The sequence below is a fragment of the Chiloscyllium plagiosum genome, chromosome 15 (assembly GCF_004010195.1).
Source record: "Chiloscyllium plagiosum isolate BGI_BamShark_2017 chromosome 15, ASM401019v2, whole genome shotgun sequence".
Classification (NCBI taxonomy): Eukaryota; Metazoa; Chordata; class Chondrichthyes; order Orectolobiformes; family Hemiscylliidae; genus Chiloscyllium; species Chiloscyllium plagiosum.
In genome coordinates this window covers 56,609,446-56,626,550 of record NC_057724.1, presented here as the reverse complement: position 1 = coordinate 56,626,550, position 17,105 = coordinate 56,609,446, and the positions used below count along the sequence as shown (strand labels likewise).

The window sequence follows — 17,105 nt, the reverse complement described above, 5'->3', positions numbered from 1 at the left end:
GTTGTAGTCCAACAGGTTTATTTGGAAGTACTAGCTTTTGGAGCACTGCTCCTTCACTAGATAGCTGTGGAGCAGGATCATTAGACACAGAATTTACAACAAAAGATCAAAATTTCATACATCTGAAACAATATATTGAACAAACCTAGATTGCCATTCAGTCTTTCATCTATTAGAATGGGTTTCTGTTCATAAATGTAAATGTAAATTCCAGAACTTCTTTAAAGTCACATTCGAGGTAATTTAAGGTTTTATTTTAAAAAAGTGATAGCTCAGCTAAGACAATGTATTGAAGGTGAGAGATTAGAGTCTGCCTGTATCCCAGTGTTGAATCAGACTTGTTCTACTTCTAAAGTAGGAATTTATAAAAGATTGACTGTCTGCATTGACTGCCTGCAGATTGTGTGCTTTTTGAGCAAAATAGAATGTATCTGCAAACACAATTCTGCAAATGCAAATTCAACCCATAGGCCTGTGTGTGTGTGTGTGCATACATGTGACAGAGAGAGTGGAGCGTGAGTGTGCACGAGATAATGTATGTTTGTATGTACGCATGTTTGGTAGACTGTGTGAGTGAGTGTGATGGAGTATAAGCCTGTGAGACCTGTGCGCGAGTGTGGGAGATGTATATTTGTGTGCGTCTGAGAGTGCATATATATGAGAGAGGGTCTGTGAGAGTGTCTGCTTGCATGTGTCTGTGTTGTAACAGTGTATAGTGTAGTGTGATATGAACCCAAGGTCCCAATTGAGGCTATCCTCATGCATACTGAACTTGGCTATCAGCCTCTGCTCGAACATTCTGCGTTTTACCTGTCCCAAAGTTCACCTTGGAGGATGGTCACCCGAAGGCTGGAGGCTAAATGTCCCTGACCGCTGAAGTGTTCCCCGACTGGGAAGGAACATCCCTGTCTAGTGATTATTGCACAGTGTCCATTCATCTGTTGTTGTAGCGTCTGCTTGGTCTCGCCAATGTGCCATGCCTCAGGGCATCCTTACCCACAGCATATGAGATAGACAACGTTGGCCGGGTCACACGAGTACCTGTCGCGTACATAGTGGGTGGTGTCTCCACATATAAGGATTGTACATTGTTGTGGTCGATGTTGTCATGAAGGCTAGATTAGTTTGCTGTGCACTATAGTCTGTTTAAGGTTTGCCGGTTGTTCAAAGGCGAGAAGTGTAGTCGTAAAGAAGGTCTTGGTGAGGTGCTCATCCTCAATCATGTATTGCAGGCTGCGAAGAACATGGTGTAGTTTCTCTGCTCCCAGGTAGTACTGGACAGTGAAGTTTGTGGTTTGTTCAATATATCGTTTAAGTTGCAGGACACTGATTTTTTTGCTATAAATTATGTGTCTTATGTTTCTGCTCCACAGCTACCTGATGAAAGAGCAGCGGTCTGAAAGGTAGTACTTCCAAATAAATCTTTTGGACTATAACCTGGTGTTAAAAAAGTGATTTTTAAACTTTGTCCAGTCCAACACCAGCACCTCCTCATCCTGGTTTCCAATGAAGAGAGGAATATTTACGTGCTAATTTTCCACTTTTTTTTTTAAAATGGTAGTACAACTTGACATGTACTGGCACCTCTCCAGCACCTCAAATTTGTCATTTGTCTTGTGTAAATGTGGATAGTGAGTATTGCCAGACTGTAATTTGTAGGGGGTATCACAATAGAGCCCAGTACACCTGACAACCACATGGTGAGTCATTGGATAGTAATTACAAACAGGAGTCTTGGCTGTTGTATTCTTCCCTCAGCCAAGTCAGTTGGAACCAATTTAGCTGTCCTGCAAAATGCTGCACAAGTGATCAGTTAACTCAGTACAGAACATGATTTTTTTAAAAATGTGTATTAATACGCAGCTACCAAGGATTTATTTTTGAAATGCAGTGATTGCTCTTCATGGAAAGGTCAACATTACAATTATACCCCACAAATAACCAGGTGATCTATTTTTAAGGATGTTAGTTGTCAAACAACAGAAGAGCTCCACTTTACACTTTAGTGATACGAGGGGATTTTTAACATCAGCCTGAAATATTATATTTAAGCAAGATCTTAGTTTATCATTTCATTCAAAGGATAAATTTAAAGAATTGAATTGATGTTCAGGAATGGTGACTAAAAGTTAGACAAGATGCTGGAATTACGCAGATCACTGAGCATCAGGTAAGTGAATTGGAGTTAGCATTTCAGGTCAATGATAAAAGAAGATATAAATACTACAGCTGTTAAGCCAGTGCATGAGGGGGTAGGATATGACGAGCAAAAGAGAAGGTCTGTGATAAGGTGGATGGCAGGGAAGTAAAACATAAAAGAAGATATAAATACTACAGCTGTTAAGCCAGTGCATGAGGGGTAGGATATGACGAGCAAAAGGAGAAGGTCTGTGATAAGGTGGATGGCAGGGAAGTAAAACTAACAATAGATTTCATGGTACAAAAACCCAAAGAGAGTGGAAATGGTTATAGTGCAGGGACAAAGATGGTGTCCAAGTGAGGTACAAATGGCTATATAGCAGCCATCTGAATTCAACACTGAAAGATTAAAAAAGGCCATCAAAACAGAAAACCGAAAATGCACATGGAACGAGGTGGAAGCAGAAACGATAATTTAAAATTGCGAACTCAATGTTAAGCCCACAAGGCTGAAAATTGCTGGGATGAAAGATGAAGTGTGGTTGCTTGAGCTTGTGTCAAACTTCACTGGAAATTCCTTGAAGTATTGAGCTTCATTCAGGAATTTTATCACTATAGGAGTTGAAAAATTAAAAATGTCCTGCCTCCATAGAAAAAAGGAGAGAAATCAAGAAAAAGCATCTGCTGGTTTAACATCATTTGTGGACAATGCACTGAAATCTACCAGTGATGAAGATGTGAAGGTCATTCATAGCTTCAAATATATTTTGAGCACTAATGAGACCAATATGGAACTGAAAGATCATGGGAAATGTGTGGGCTTTCTCCTTGCAGGCTCACTCTATCTTACACAGCCAGGGCAATAACACAGAGAATGCAGGAGGAGTTTTAGTAACCAATTAGGGTGGGGTTGAAAAAGACTGAAAAACTTATTCTTAAACCAGGAGCATGTGGTTTTAAACATTCTTCATCACATCCATTTTCTATCTCAAAAAGCATATATTCAGATGAAGACCAAATGAACATGGAGTGTACAATGATATTGGTAAAACAAACCCTTTCCAATCTAAAAAAGGACCTTTAATTTCTTGCTGATTTTGACCTAAGCCAAGTTGCATTCAGGATAGGTATTTGACCCTGGTTGAATCTTTGAGGTGCTACATCTGCATAATTCACCCTTTATATCTTCATTTTGCACAGAATACAATCAGCCAATTTTTAAAAATAATTTCACTGAATAGTAATATTTTCCATGCATAATCCAGGACCATAGAATTCCAATTTATCTCGAAGAGCCTAAGTCTTTTTGAAGCTGGTTGTGCCAACACAAACAAACAGTCATGAGATGCCATCTACATCTAAAGTATTCCCTGGGCATGTATTATTTTGTGTAATTGATGCAATTTATTTCCTCTCTTCATTAGTTAAAATGTACTTTGGGAAAAGACCCCGAATTGGGCAGGATCTTTATTGGTCCCTGTTCTCTCAGAATAGAATTCCTGCTCTGTCAATGAGTCCTGAGGTAGGTCATTATTTATCCTGGATGCAAGATCTCTGAATACTAACCACAGACTTTCATAAAATCGGTTGGGGAGCAAAGCTGCATTTTTATCAAAATTTTGTACACAAACAGAAATAACAAAAAGGAGAAAAAAAAACCCAAATCTGTCCATGACTTGAGGATATTTTGTTTCACCAAATAAATGCTTGACATGAAATGAAGGGAAGAACTTGTCCTTATAAACTTGCTCTTGGTCTAAAGCTTCAGGGCACAATTAATGGTTGCTTTTTGATTTGAGGGCATGTTCCTATCTCGTGATGTCTTGCAACCAATTTGCACATCACAAGGTGCCATAAACAGAAAACGAAACAGACAAATTGTGCCTCAGTTTAACATTTTATCTGAAAGATAGAGCAGCACAGTCAGTGCTGCATTGTGATGTGGGCATTCCATCAGCATAGCTCTGCTGGCAGCATTCTCATCTCGCAGTAAGGATGTTAAAGTCAGTCTGTCTGAGGTATTATTGATGTTAGATGGCAACTGGTGAGTGCAGACTGGATCATTGTGCTTTACAGAAGATCGTATACAAGTTGGACAGCAGTGGTTTGATTTGATGCACAACCCGAGAGGAAGGGACCTCAATAGATTTAAGATGAGATGGGAAAGATTTAAAAGGGAACTGAGGGGCAATCTTTTTACACAGAGGGTTGTGTGTATGGTATGAGCTGCTAGAGAAGTGGTAGAGGTGGGTACAGTTACAACAACATTTAAAAGACATTTGTACAGGTACATGAATAGGAAAGGTTTAGAGGGATATGGGACAAACACAGGCAAAAGACTACATCAGTATGGGCCAGTTGGGCTAAATTTGTTTCCGTGCTGAATGATTCTATGTCTGTATGACTCCAAGTCTGACTCCAGGGTGAAATTTAATACCCTGTGGCAAGTTTGAAGCCACATTATGGGGTGATTTTAATCTGCCACGAGGGTGTAGGGTCAGGATACCATTAATGTCCCACATTTTCAAACTAAATCTGTGCATCCAAAGAGAAAAAGACTAACACTTGGAAATGGAGGCACTAGAACTCTATTTTGAAGTAAAGGAAAAGTAAGCATAATCCCAGAGTTCTGCTTTCTTCAGAGAGAGACAATTGGTGGGGAGTTTAACCTAAAGGTTACCATGTCTCAGACAAGCGGCTAGCCTGAGAAGGTGCAACCTTCATGGTAACCTCAGCTGCTCCATGAATTGTACCCATGCTGTTTTTTGATGTATTCAAGTCAGAGCAGTATGTCTCATCTGCCAGTTTCACTAGTTTTCTGTTTTGGGAAGATTGGTGAACTTGAACACCTGAGTGTCTAATTGTGATTCTAGTTCTTTTGTGAGCACAGGCATTTTAAGTGTCAGAAAACTACTCAAACATGAGGACATCATATTTGAAACCATTTCTGTCGTAACCCAAATGTCCAGTTATGTATACTTTTCATACATATCATTGAAAGATAATTAACACCAGGAAACCTAACTTATTTCTACCTCCTTAATTCAGGAAGTTTAAACCAGCTCTGTTAATCTTTTACCGTCACTAACCACTGAGCCACCATGCCCCCCTAAATGAGAAGGGTAGTAACAATTCCATTCCAATTATCATATTTCATAATAAATGCATTCACAAAAAGTTGGTTTGCAGGTGCATCAGGTAATTATGAAGGCAAATGAAATATTGTCCTTCATTGCTTTAGGAATGGAGTTTAAAAATAGGGAGGTAATGCTGCAGCTGCATAGGGTGCTGATGAAGCCACACAGAGTACTGTGTACAGTTTGATCTCTTTACTTGAGAAAGGATGACCTGACACTGGAAAAGGTGCAGAGGAGGTTCATTAGTTTGACTTGGGAGTGGAGAGGGTTGGTTTATGCGAAGAGATTGAGTAGACCTCATTGTAAATGAGAAGAATGGCGGGGGGAGAGGGGGAGAAGAAGAGGGGGTTCTTATAGAAACACAAAATTATGAAAGGAATAGAAAAAGATTGAAACAGAGAGATTGTTTCCACTGGTGGGTGAAACCAAAACTAAGGGACATAGCCTCAAAATAAGAGGGAGAAGATTTAGGACTGAAATGAGGAGGAACTTCTCTCAAAGGGTTGTGAATCTGTGGAATTCCCTGCCCAGTGAAGTAGATGAGGCTACCTCACTGAATATTTTTTAAGGCAAAGATAGACGTTTTAACAGTAAAGGAATTAAAGGTTATGGTAACCAGGCAGGTAAGTAGGAAAGATCAACCATTATCTTGTTGAATGGCAGAGCTGGCTCAATGGGCCTAATGGCCTACTCCTGCTCCTATTTCTTATGTTCCTATCTGTATGCTTCTGTGAATATGATTACATCAGACTGGTGCTTGACTAATCTTGGAGATAGCTCTCCCAATTTTTGCTCTAGCCCCAGATGTTAGTAAGGATTTTGCAGGGTTGACAGAGTTGTTTCTGCAATACGGAGGACAATATCAGGTGGCCCATCCAGTTTCATTCCTTTGAGATTTTATAGCAGATTGATACAACTGAACATCTTACTAGGCCGCTTCAGAGGGTAATTTAGAATCAACCACATTGTCGTCTATCTGGAGTCACATTCAGACCAAACTAGATAAGTCAGATTTTCTTCCCTCATGGACATTAATGAACCAAATGGTTATTTATGACAATAGCCAATGATTTTGTGCCCTTTTTAATTCCAGTTTTATTTTAAACTTTAAATTTCACCCACTGCTGTAATTGGATTCAAATCCCTATCCCCAGATCATTACATGACCTCTGGATTATTAGTCAATTGACCATCCCATTGCATGGACTGTAGTAATTCAAGCTAATGACCTGCTGTCATCATCTCCTGGTAAATTTCCCAATGGCCCCACAACCAGAGGGAGACCTATGTGGAAATTTCTGAACTCAGTGTCAGTTGTACACAGACACAGCGTGATTTTAAACTAAATGTAGAGTTTTTCAAAAACGTTTGATCGCATCAAATTAATTAAGGTTTTAAAACTGTCGATTTTAATACCATGCAAATTGATGCATTGAGGTCTGTAAAATCTTGACCTACATTTCTGAAAGTTCTCAAATTCATCGCAATTTGAAATAACGTAAATCATCATGTTTTGAAAAAATTCAACAACAGGATACAGCTGGTATTAATTGTAACAAGGTCAAAGCTGACCCAAAATGGTCCCTAGTGGTCAACAAAAGCACAGAAAGACCTGGGAGTCTGTGCTGAATGGCTAAAATGAATTGCACAGATGTGGTTCTTCTTTGACTATTGATATCTTCTTACAGACCTCAGAAGACTGAACTATTTGTCTTTTTTTCTCAAACAAAGCAGATATGTACAAAATTAAGATTTCATAGAGAAATCATCTCAGCATGTCCTTCCATTGACCAATAATAGAAGCCTGAAAAAGCATGGATATAAATGCCCCCGAGCAATATGGTAATTAGCAGGTCTATTTATGTTACTTTGCCTCACAGTAGAGAATACAATAGAACAAACCACCACTTTGTGGTCACTGGAAGGGACGCTATCCCAAGCATCCAAGTTACTTTGTGTGCCTAGCCAATGATGTGTATGTTGAGTTTCTTTACAATTTCAGATTACAGGTGTTTTATTTTGAGATTTTTACCCTTCTTACTCCAAATTATTACAGCCGACTTTAATAAATCTGAGCTCGTTCATAAATCGTCAAATCCTGCTGGAGCGTCTCTCCTTCAACAGCAACAGAGAAGACTTGAGAAACTCAGCTGGTCTGGCAGCATCCGTGGAGACAGAAACAGAGTTAGGCTTGAGGTTATGGTTAGGTTTAGGATTAGGGTTAAGTTTAGGGTTGGGGTAGTATGATGCATCTTCCAAACAAGCGAGAACAAGTTTTGAAAAGAAGTCATACTAAACTTGAAACATTAACACTGTTTCTCTCTCCACAGATGCTGCCAGACCTGCTGAGTTTCTCCAGCATTTTCTATGTTTGTTTCAAATTTCCAGTATCCACAGTATTTTGTTTTTATTTGAGTAGCTATCTTTCTGTAGTTTACCTTGGGGAATGGAAGGCCTGTCGAGTAATTGCAATTTAGACAAGCAGGAGGCTGCAAGGTAGGCAGCATCAGGAGGTGGAGAAGTAATTGCAATTAGCTGCCAGATTTACCACTTGGCTTCAGAGGTTCCTGACCTGATTTACGAAAATAGTGTAGCAGTTGGAAAAAAACATGATTACAGTTTCAAATACTAAATGGCAAATCAGGAATAAGTAATAATTAATGCAATGACCAAGCCTGAACTTTCTCTGCTGATTTGATAGATTAGGTTTGGGGCATTTCCAGTTCTGCAAACCTGATCCAGAAAAATGTGACCTGGACATTTGGATTTTCTTTCGATGTTGGAGAGAGTGTGGGTGAGAATGGCTGTTGATCCCAGAAAGAGTTCAGCTACCTCCAGTTGCAGTTAGATGATTGGCCTGCCTCAGTGCACTGACAGTCTGTCACAGTCTTATATGAAAAGAAGAATGAAATAAAAATAAGCCCCCTGAACCCCACTCCCTCGATCTCGTAAATCCTCACACACTCTCCATGGTAATTCATGCCAATCTAGACCAATTTATATTCCCATCCCATCCCCTGATGTCCCCTCTTAGCATTTGTGTCACTTCATGCCCCTCCCCCACATCAAGGCCCATACATCCTCCATACCAACCTGTGTTTTTCCCCTCACCGCATTTCTCCTCACACCCTTCATACAAAACAATGCTTCTCCTTCACACCCATGACTGTTTATTGTTAACTTTTTGCCAACCCATGACCCTCACCCACCTTTTGCCCTTACACTTTCATGTCAAATTACCCGGCATCCACTATAGGTAGACCTCAGGCCCCATGCTGTGTTTAAATCAATTTTTTAAAAAACAATTAATGCATTTTCTGTTTAAGAAAACCATACTCAATGGTAACATAGTCATCCATTAGATATAGCTGTGTTTAATCCTTCATTAAAATCAGCATCTTTATTCATGGTCTTTGTATGACTTTGGAATTGTTAATCAAATTGGGACCCTCAGCTTGTTATGGTCCAGTGAGGGAACATCATATTCAGGCAAACAATTAGACATTTTCAAACATGAACTTTATTTACAAACAAAATAAATAGAGGCTGCAGTGCACATCCACAATGCAAGTCAAATGCTGGCACTATGAACAATGACCATTTAGCATTCCATGATGCACCCAACTCCCATTTACTGGAACCAAGTGTTAATCAGGTCCTATCTGGATTCAGCTGATCTCTATCACACAAGGAAGCTTTCTCCTCAATGTCCTGTCCTCGAAAGACTGCTCCCGTTCCTCAGCATCTATTATATTGCCTCATTACCTGCTCCAATTGTACAGAGCGCAGTGGACCAGTAAGATGTGACACATTCTGTCTCATCTATAATGGAGCTCTACCCCAAACCAGTGCAAGCAGTGATCCCTTCAGCAGCATTATCGCCGCTCCACCATGGCCTTGGTCACAGCATGTGTACCAATCTGGTGAAGGTGCCCATGCCAGCTGACTGACCAATACATTACATTAGAAAGGGAGTGCCTTCTGCACCCTGACCCCCATCTCACCCTCGACCCGCATCAATCATTCAAGTTTTCATTGTATTCAATAGAATCTATGTCATACTTACATGACATTTGATGAAGTAATGTTTCCTCCTCTCATATCACACTTAGAAGTCCTAAAAGTGATGGAATGTTTTTGCTAACTTCTGCATCATTGAGATAGTAATGTTAGACTTGCAAGCACCAATGGCATGGTTCAATCTACCTTTGAGTAGAATTGGAAACCTAACACATTCACTTAAATTTACGTTGCAAATGGGCAAAGAAGTTATTGCAAATGAAATGGAGCCACAGTTTGAGAACAAATGCTCCATGTATTTGTTCCTTCAATGTCCTATCATCCAACAGATGTGGATCTCTGACTGCTTGTGATGATCTTGTCTCTGATCATTGCCCATCCCCAGCCTCCAGTTGGATATGTCCTCTGACTATGATCTTAGATGTTGTTTGGTGCTTAGCAACATATAGGCTCCACACAGCCACTGTGATTGCTTGTTGCCTGCTCTGACTACCACGATGAGAGTTCTCTACGTCTAGCTTGTTTGACACATTCAGTAAGATAGGAAGCTGAATACTAATGAGGCAAGGTACATCATTAATAAAGGTGCATAACAAGCTATAATCCCCCTTAATCAGAAACTTGCCATTCTGTACTGAGAAACTTGGCAGATGCATAAAAGTGCAATGAGTTTCTCTCAATGTCAAGAGAAGACCTCACCTAAATACCCATGTATTTCTGCCCCAAATTTCACCAGGACTTTCAAGCCTCAATAAAATTCCACCTAAGAATCAAGCTGATGCTTTGTTCCATAACTTGAAATGATGCATTTTCTTGTTGTCGAGCATCAACTGCTGCCATTTGTGGAAGGGGGTTCCAAACTCCTACCACCCTTAGTGCGCAGAAGTGCTTCCTACCTTCTCTCCTAACTTCATCAGTGACACAGCTTCTGGAAATCAGCGAAAACTCCTGAGCACTACAATTGATGTTCGCTCTGGAGAGAGAGGTACATTAATTCTAGAAAAGTTAATTATTTACTGACATCTCCAGAGACTTTTGTGTATGAAACAATACAAGAATCATTCTATCATTCCATTGTTTAAAGATCATGCACACTGAATATTCAATTCTGGATTTTAATTCAGAGTCATATTCTATTTCACATTTCAGGCTTTGCCTAACCAATATGCTTCTGAAAATGTTTGGATTTCCAAATCTGAAGTCAAAGTTCTGAGAAATTAATTAATTCTCTGTCTTCCTTGAGATATTTGTGCATCCTAATTTAGCTAATGTAAAGGCTATGTATTCCCCATATTACACTAATGGCATAACGTAACATGGAATTCTCTGGAAACAGGAGCAATGAAAGTTCAGACAAGAAAAGTTAAATATAAAGTATAATCTTTATATCTCAAATTAACCTGAATTTGAACAATTTCTTGTCAATATCTACTGTAGAAATATTGGTCGCACATGTTCAGTAGTTTTTCTTGGATTATAGATGCAATTTACCCAAAATGTACTAAATACAAAATTCCAAGTGTGCCCAACGAGCCTATAATACTGCTTTTATACTGTCAATAAATATTCAATATTGCACACAAATATAAATATATATACTTCAACCCAGGCATCCATTCATGTATAAAAACAGATGCAGACATATATGTGAAAATTCAAAGTGCACAAATTCATAGCTTAGACATGCTACTGAACATAACAATGATAAAGGGCTATATTATGCATTCATAGATGGAAAAATGATTTTTTTAACTGGAATGCCTGGATCCCATGGACAAGAGAACCTCACATGAATCTCTGAACCTGTATCTTCAGACCCTATAATCAGAAACACGCAAAGCTATCAGTGAATTAAACATTCCACATGGTTAAAAGCTCTGAACACAATTAGCCCTGTTTTTAAAAATTCTTTCACAGGCTGTGGTTGATCCAACATTTATCGCCCATGCATAACTGTTCTTGATAAGGCGGCTGTGCACCCTCTTCTTGAACTGCTGTGGTCCAAGTGGTATAGGATACCAGCAGGGCCACTGTACAGTTCATTCCCAAGTGCAAAGATATCCCAAACAATAACCATAGTAAATCAAGTGATAATACTAAAAATATTTAAAAGATGAGTTGCCATTACAACAGTTACATAAAAGAATGTCAATAGGTGCATTGAAATTAATTAACCAGAATGGCTGACAATGGGACTGAATGGATTAGGAAGGAATCAAAGCATGGCAACCATTTGTTTATATCAGGAATTCACCAGTCATACTTAAATTAGACACCTGAAAACAGAGAGTTGGGATTCAGATCCAGCCATCTCTGTATTCTTTCCTTTCATTTTAAAAAAAGCCCTCTGGTTTCTTGTTTTGGAAACCAGGGCAAGATTTTAACTGGACATCACAATGAGATCAACGTCAGTTTAAGCATGTTGTTTTTGCCAACATTGTAACAGTGAAGAATTAAACTATGCCATACCACTCTGCTTCCCATATCCTTTCTATCAAGTAAGTTGTTCAATAGGGAACAAATTATTACCTGCGGTCGTCTCCACTCAATTGGTCCTGGAGGAGACTTGGAGTAGAACAGTGACTCAGTTGTTGCAGGAAAATAAGGGTCTTCAAACAGCCGCTGGTGCTGAAGGCAGTCTTTTTTTAAAGCTGAATAGTGCTGGTCTTTGTATAACTTTACAGATAGAACCATCCTTCAATCTAAAACCAAAATAGCAGCAATGCATGCGTAAACTTTATTAGTATTCTCAAAGGTAAAGCTTGCCAAATTACGTAAGATATTTAAATATACATAAATATTTCCAATCCACCCTTCTGTATTTAGAACTTAACTGTAAGAAATTACCATTATTGCTACAGAACTAATTCAGTTGAGGAAGTTTTGTGAACAACTAGAAGTCACGCTTACCTACTGGCCTTTTTCTAACTGAGCTGTCAGCTGGCTCATAACAAACTCTTCATCTGTCCTGCAAAGTTCTCTGCATTTTAACCTGCAAGTTTCCAGACTCTACCATCTATGAAAGCTGAATGGGGAGTTCTTAAACTCACCAGCAACCTCCCATTAGTTAGAATGGTTTGGTGGAGCCCTTTATTTTGTAAAGAAGCCAAATAAAAACAAATGTCAAATTGTAGAATTTTTATTTTCCTCCTCAGTTCTTCAAAATCTCTATGAAATAGAATTTATGATAAAATACCTTCTTTAACAATCAAAGATCATAGTTCTAAAATAATCACTCAATTTGAAGTGAAACTAAATAGAATACAATAAACAAAAAAACATTGACAGCATCTTATTTGTCTTACTAAAGCCTGTGGTTTCACTGTCCAGTGTAATTTAATTCTGCGGTACAAACCTATTCATAAAACCATCTATTTTTTGCGTATCAAGGTGAACTCGTAGTCGTACTGGTGGAGAAAGAAACCTGGTCCTAAAGGACAATATTATCCTGTCAAAGCCTCTGGTCAATATTTTTTCAATTGTTCTCATCTGACCATAGCACCAGCTACAATTCGTAGGTTTGATCAATCTTTAGTAACCTACTTAAACTATCATTCTACATATTCAAGACTTGGCAATGAATGTCATGGGATAATCGTGTGCAAAACCAATGTTCCAATCTGACTTAATTCTATACACATGCACTTACTAGCACAGGTAACTATAAAGAAAACGAACAGCAACCCAGTACACCAGTCACTAGCTTTTAGAAATAAAAACAGAAAGTACTGGAGATACCCACCAAGAGAAACACAAAATGAACATTTCAAGTGCAGTCTGCCTCTTCTTCATAATTACGTCTTCCAATTGATAATATCTACTTCAAATGGACAGCAGTATGGCATGCATACCAAAAAGTGGTTTCTTTACACTATCATTTCAATCTGATGGGATCCTGCCAAAGTTAGGACATTCTATAACATTATCTTTTAAGATTAGATTCCCTACAGTGCAGAAACAGGCCCTTCGACCCAACTAGTCCACACTGACCCTGCAAAGAGCAACCCACCCAGACCCATCTCCCTCTGACTAATGCATCTAGCACTATGGGCAATTTAGCATAGCCAATTCACCTAACCTGGATTCTGGGAGGAAACCCACACAGACACAGGGAGAATGTACAAACTCCACACAGACAGTCACCCAAGGCTGGAATCAAAGCGGGGACCCTGGTGCTATGAGGCAGCAGTGCTAACCACTGAGATACCATGCCACTCCTTATCAAAGCTGGAAGAGAAACTATTGTTTAAATGACACTGGCTATAATTTGCCTCTAGAAACATTTGAGACAAACAGTTAATACATCAAATAAAAACCCAGTGTTTGCCATATAATTATAATTACATCAATTCACTAATTATCATTCAGTCAAGGAACATCGCCTCTTCAGTCATCTGTTTCATGACTATTATTTGATACAGAATCAAAACATATAGTTAATGCAGAAAACAAAATGCAGTTTTGGAAATTTTATAAAATAGAATGATTTTTAAACTAAATTCTGACCACCAAGGATTGTCTAAAAGTTTCAAATAACCCCCAAATCAGTTCTGTGTCTTAGCCCTGGGCGATGAGGGAAAGAGTTGCTTCCAGCTTGGGATTCAGTAGAAGAGAAATTTATTGACTTGTATCAGTAGTGTGAGTACTTTTTACTTCTCAGCCCCTTTCAATGAGAAATTATTCTTCTTCTGTATGATGGCAAGCTGAGATAGGGATATTATCAGTGCATTAACCCTCCACAATACAGAAATATTCTGTACCACCTGAATGCATAGCAAAACACACAAAAGAATAAATTATATTACTGCTTAAATGTGATCATCAAAGAAAGAGAGAGCAATCATCATGCTCTCATGGAAGGAACCCACATTCCTGAAACAATATACTTGAAAAGTTAACATGCAAGTAAAATTGAGGGTACAAGTGATAAAAAAAAATTCTGTGTTGGAAATGTATAATTGTGACATTGTCCCTGAACATAAAAACAGTTTTCTGAACAGTTTTGAAAACAGATCTCTCTCTAAAACTGGCCGAGTAAATGATTACAGTAAATACTTAAAATTATACTGCGCAAACAAGCTTATCATTGTGTGCCTTAAATAAGAGCTCAAGTATTAAGTATTGAATGTGGAACAATGATTATATAATTTTGAGTTTCACCTTGATTGTGTTAGCTTTTTCATCATAATTTGCCCGATATCCCATTACTGTGCAAAAAATGATGAAATTTTAATCATGTATTTATTCAGTATAACTGCAATTTCCACAATCTTGTGCAGTAATTTTAAAAATATCAAGCTGGGAGCAGACCCCAACTGCAAACCTGGCTGCAGTTCAACACAGTTTAAATAGTCCACTAACTGTGTTTGTTTACAGGCCTTCAAGGAGTCTTCAAATATTCACTTTGACCTTTTGGATGCAAAGACCTGAAATAGTATATTTTAAAAGGTTTTGAATGTTTTTATTTGTTTTAAATTTACTGAGAGGAACTGACTTCTATGCCGCCAGTTGCAGAAAATCATTTAAAATTTGTTACTCAGTGGTTGGATTCAGGCTGATTCAAAATGATTATTTGTGATATCTATGTTTCAGCTGTTTTTATCAAACTTTACCAGGTTGAAACTTGCAAATATATTTTAAAATATTTTAATTCTTTTAGAACTTTGTCAGAATGCGCTAGTATATTTTTGTATTTTGCATGCAACTTTATGCAGATGAGTTTTACTTGAAGTGGGAAGCAATGAAATGAACATTTGTGTTAGGGGCTCAGTTATGCGCATTATTTATTAACAACTTAGTGGCATATAAACTCAGAAATCCAAATTTTCTGATAGCATAAAGTCAGTTGGCATTGGAAATAGTGTAGATAATAGCATAAAATTACAAAGAGATATTGATAGACTAAGTGAATATGCAAAACGGTAGTAGATGGAGTTCAACAGAAGCAAGTGAGGTTATCTTCTTTTGGCAAAAAGAATATATCAGTGCTTTCTAGAGACTATGTTTAAATACAATGGATGTCCAAAGAGACTTGGATGTTCAGGTACATTGATCATTGAAATGCACTAATAGGAACAGAAATAATCAGGAATGCTAATGGAATGTTGGCATTTCTGTCTAGAGGATTGGAGTATAAGGATACGGAAGTAATGCTGCAGCTATACAAAACCCTGGTGAAACAGTGAGCAGATCTGGGCACCACACCTTAGGAAGGATATATTGGTCTTGGAGGGAGTACAATGCAATTTTACAAGAATGATATCTGGACTTCAGGAGCTAAGAGTAATTATATAAACTATGGCTGTTTTCTCTCGAATTTAGAAGGTCAAAGGGTGATCTGACTGAAGTCTTCAAGATAATAACAGGACAATACAAAGTATATTAAGATAAACTATTTCCAATGGTTGGGGATTCTAGAACTAGGGGCAGACCATTCAGGACAGATGTTAGGAAGCAATTCTATCCAAAAAGGGTCATTAAGGTTTGGAATTCACTTCCACAAATAGCAGTTGGTGCTAGATCACTTGTTGATTTTAAATCTGAAATGGATTTTCTTTTGTTAAGCAAAAGTGTTAAGACATATGGGCCAAAGCAAGTATATGGAGTTAGGCCATGGATCAGACATGATCTCATTGAATGGTGGATCAGGCCTCTGGGACTCATTGGCCTACTCCTATTCCTGCATTCCTAGGTAAAAGACATTCATGAGACTGCATCTGGAGCATTGTGTATAGTTTTGGTCCCTTTACTAGACGAAGGATGTAATTGCATTGGAGGCCATTCAGAGAAGCTTCACTAGATTAATTCCAAAGATAGAAGGCTTATCTTATGAGGTGAGATTGAGCAGTTTGAATTATTCAGTGCCTGGGCTCTGAATGGAAAAAGTAGACATTGTAGAGCTAGGCGACCAAGTAAAATTGTGCTGCCATCCTCCACAGTATCTGCAGTCAGAGGCAACACAACCAATGCCACCTGATCAGTAGGACAACTATTAAACAGGTCATATGACTTTTAAAACTGGAATTCCAATGTCTGGTTGAATTGACAAAACCCACCTGCCAGAGTCTCAGTCATTGTGGTCAATTGCCACGCTCTTCATAAGCATAGATACAAAGATGCTAGAGGCATTTGGATTTTGATGATAATGATGCCCTGTAAGGACACCACACATCAGAGGAAAGGAGGAGCAGAAAGTTTGAGATGGGGAGGAGATGGAACACAGAACAATCAGGACCTCTGCTGCATGGCAAACCAGACTGTTCCTGCCATAACATGGGAAAAGAACAAATCTCCTCTCCTTCACGGCTTTCAGTATTAGATCCAGATTAGCATCGATGAGGTGGGAAGCTGTCATACCAACCCCCCCATCCTCCACCACCTCCCCCAACCAAACTCAAACACACACACACACACACACTGAACATCTGCTCCATGGGTCATTTTATCAATGCTTAATATTCTTCTGAATTTTCCTTACTCACTAATTCTTATGTCAAAACATCATTGTTAAAATGCTCTCTTATCATTAAGTTAAAATCATTGTTCCAGCATCTGAAAGCTGTGAAATTACTTCACTACTTCAGTCTTCCCTGCCTCTTGGAGGCCCCTCAGACCAATATTGACATCGCCTAATGATTGAATTTTTCAAGGAAGTGACTAGGTGTGCAGATGAGGATAATGCAGTAGATATTGTACACATGGACTTTAGTAAAGATTTTGACTATATCTCACATGACAAACTGCTTAAAAAGTTAAGAACCCTTAGAATCCGAGGCAAATTGGTCCAAATTTAACTTAAAATGTGATGGT

General features: G+C 38.6%; 1 protein-coding gene across 4 annotated transcripts in view; it reads right to left on the bottom strand.

Annotated features, from left to right (window-relative positions):
- Positions 1–12,815, bottom strand: part of LOC122557343 (calpain-5-like) — a 158,666-nt gene extending 145,851 nt beyond the window's left edge. For 2 of the 4 annotated variants that reach the window (XM_043704950.1, XM_043704953.1), the window contains exons 1-3: positions 12,652–12,815; positions 12,207–12,384; positions 11,826–11,998 (exon numbers count right to left, since the gene is read on the bottom strand). In XM_043704950.1, coding sequence (XP_043560885.1) covers positions 11,826–11,990 — 165 coding nt within the window. In that variant the 5' untranslated portion in view covers positions 11,991–11,998; positions 12,207–12,384; positions 12,652–12,815. The other 2 variants (XM_043704952.1, XM_043704951.1) reach the window with 2 other exon arrangements.
- Positions 12,816–17,105: the final 4,290 nt, after the last annotated feature.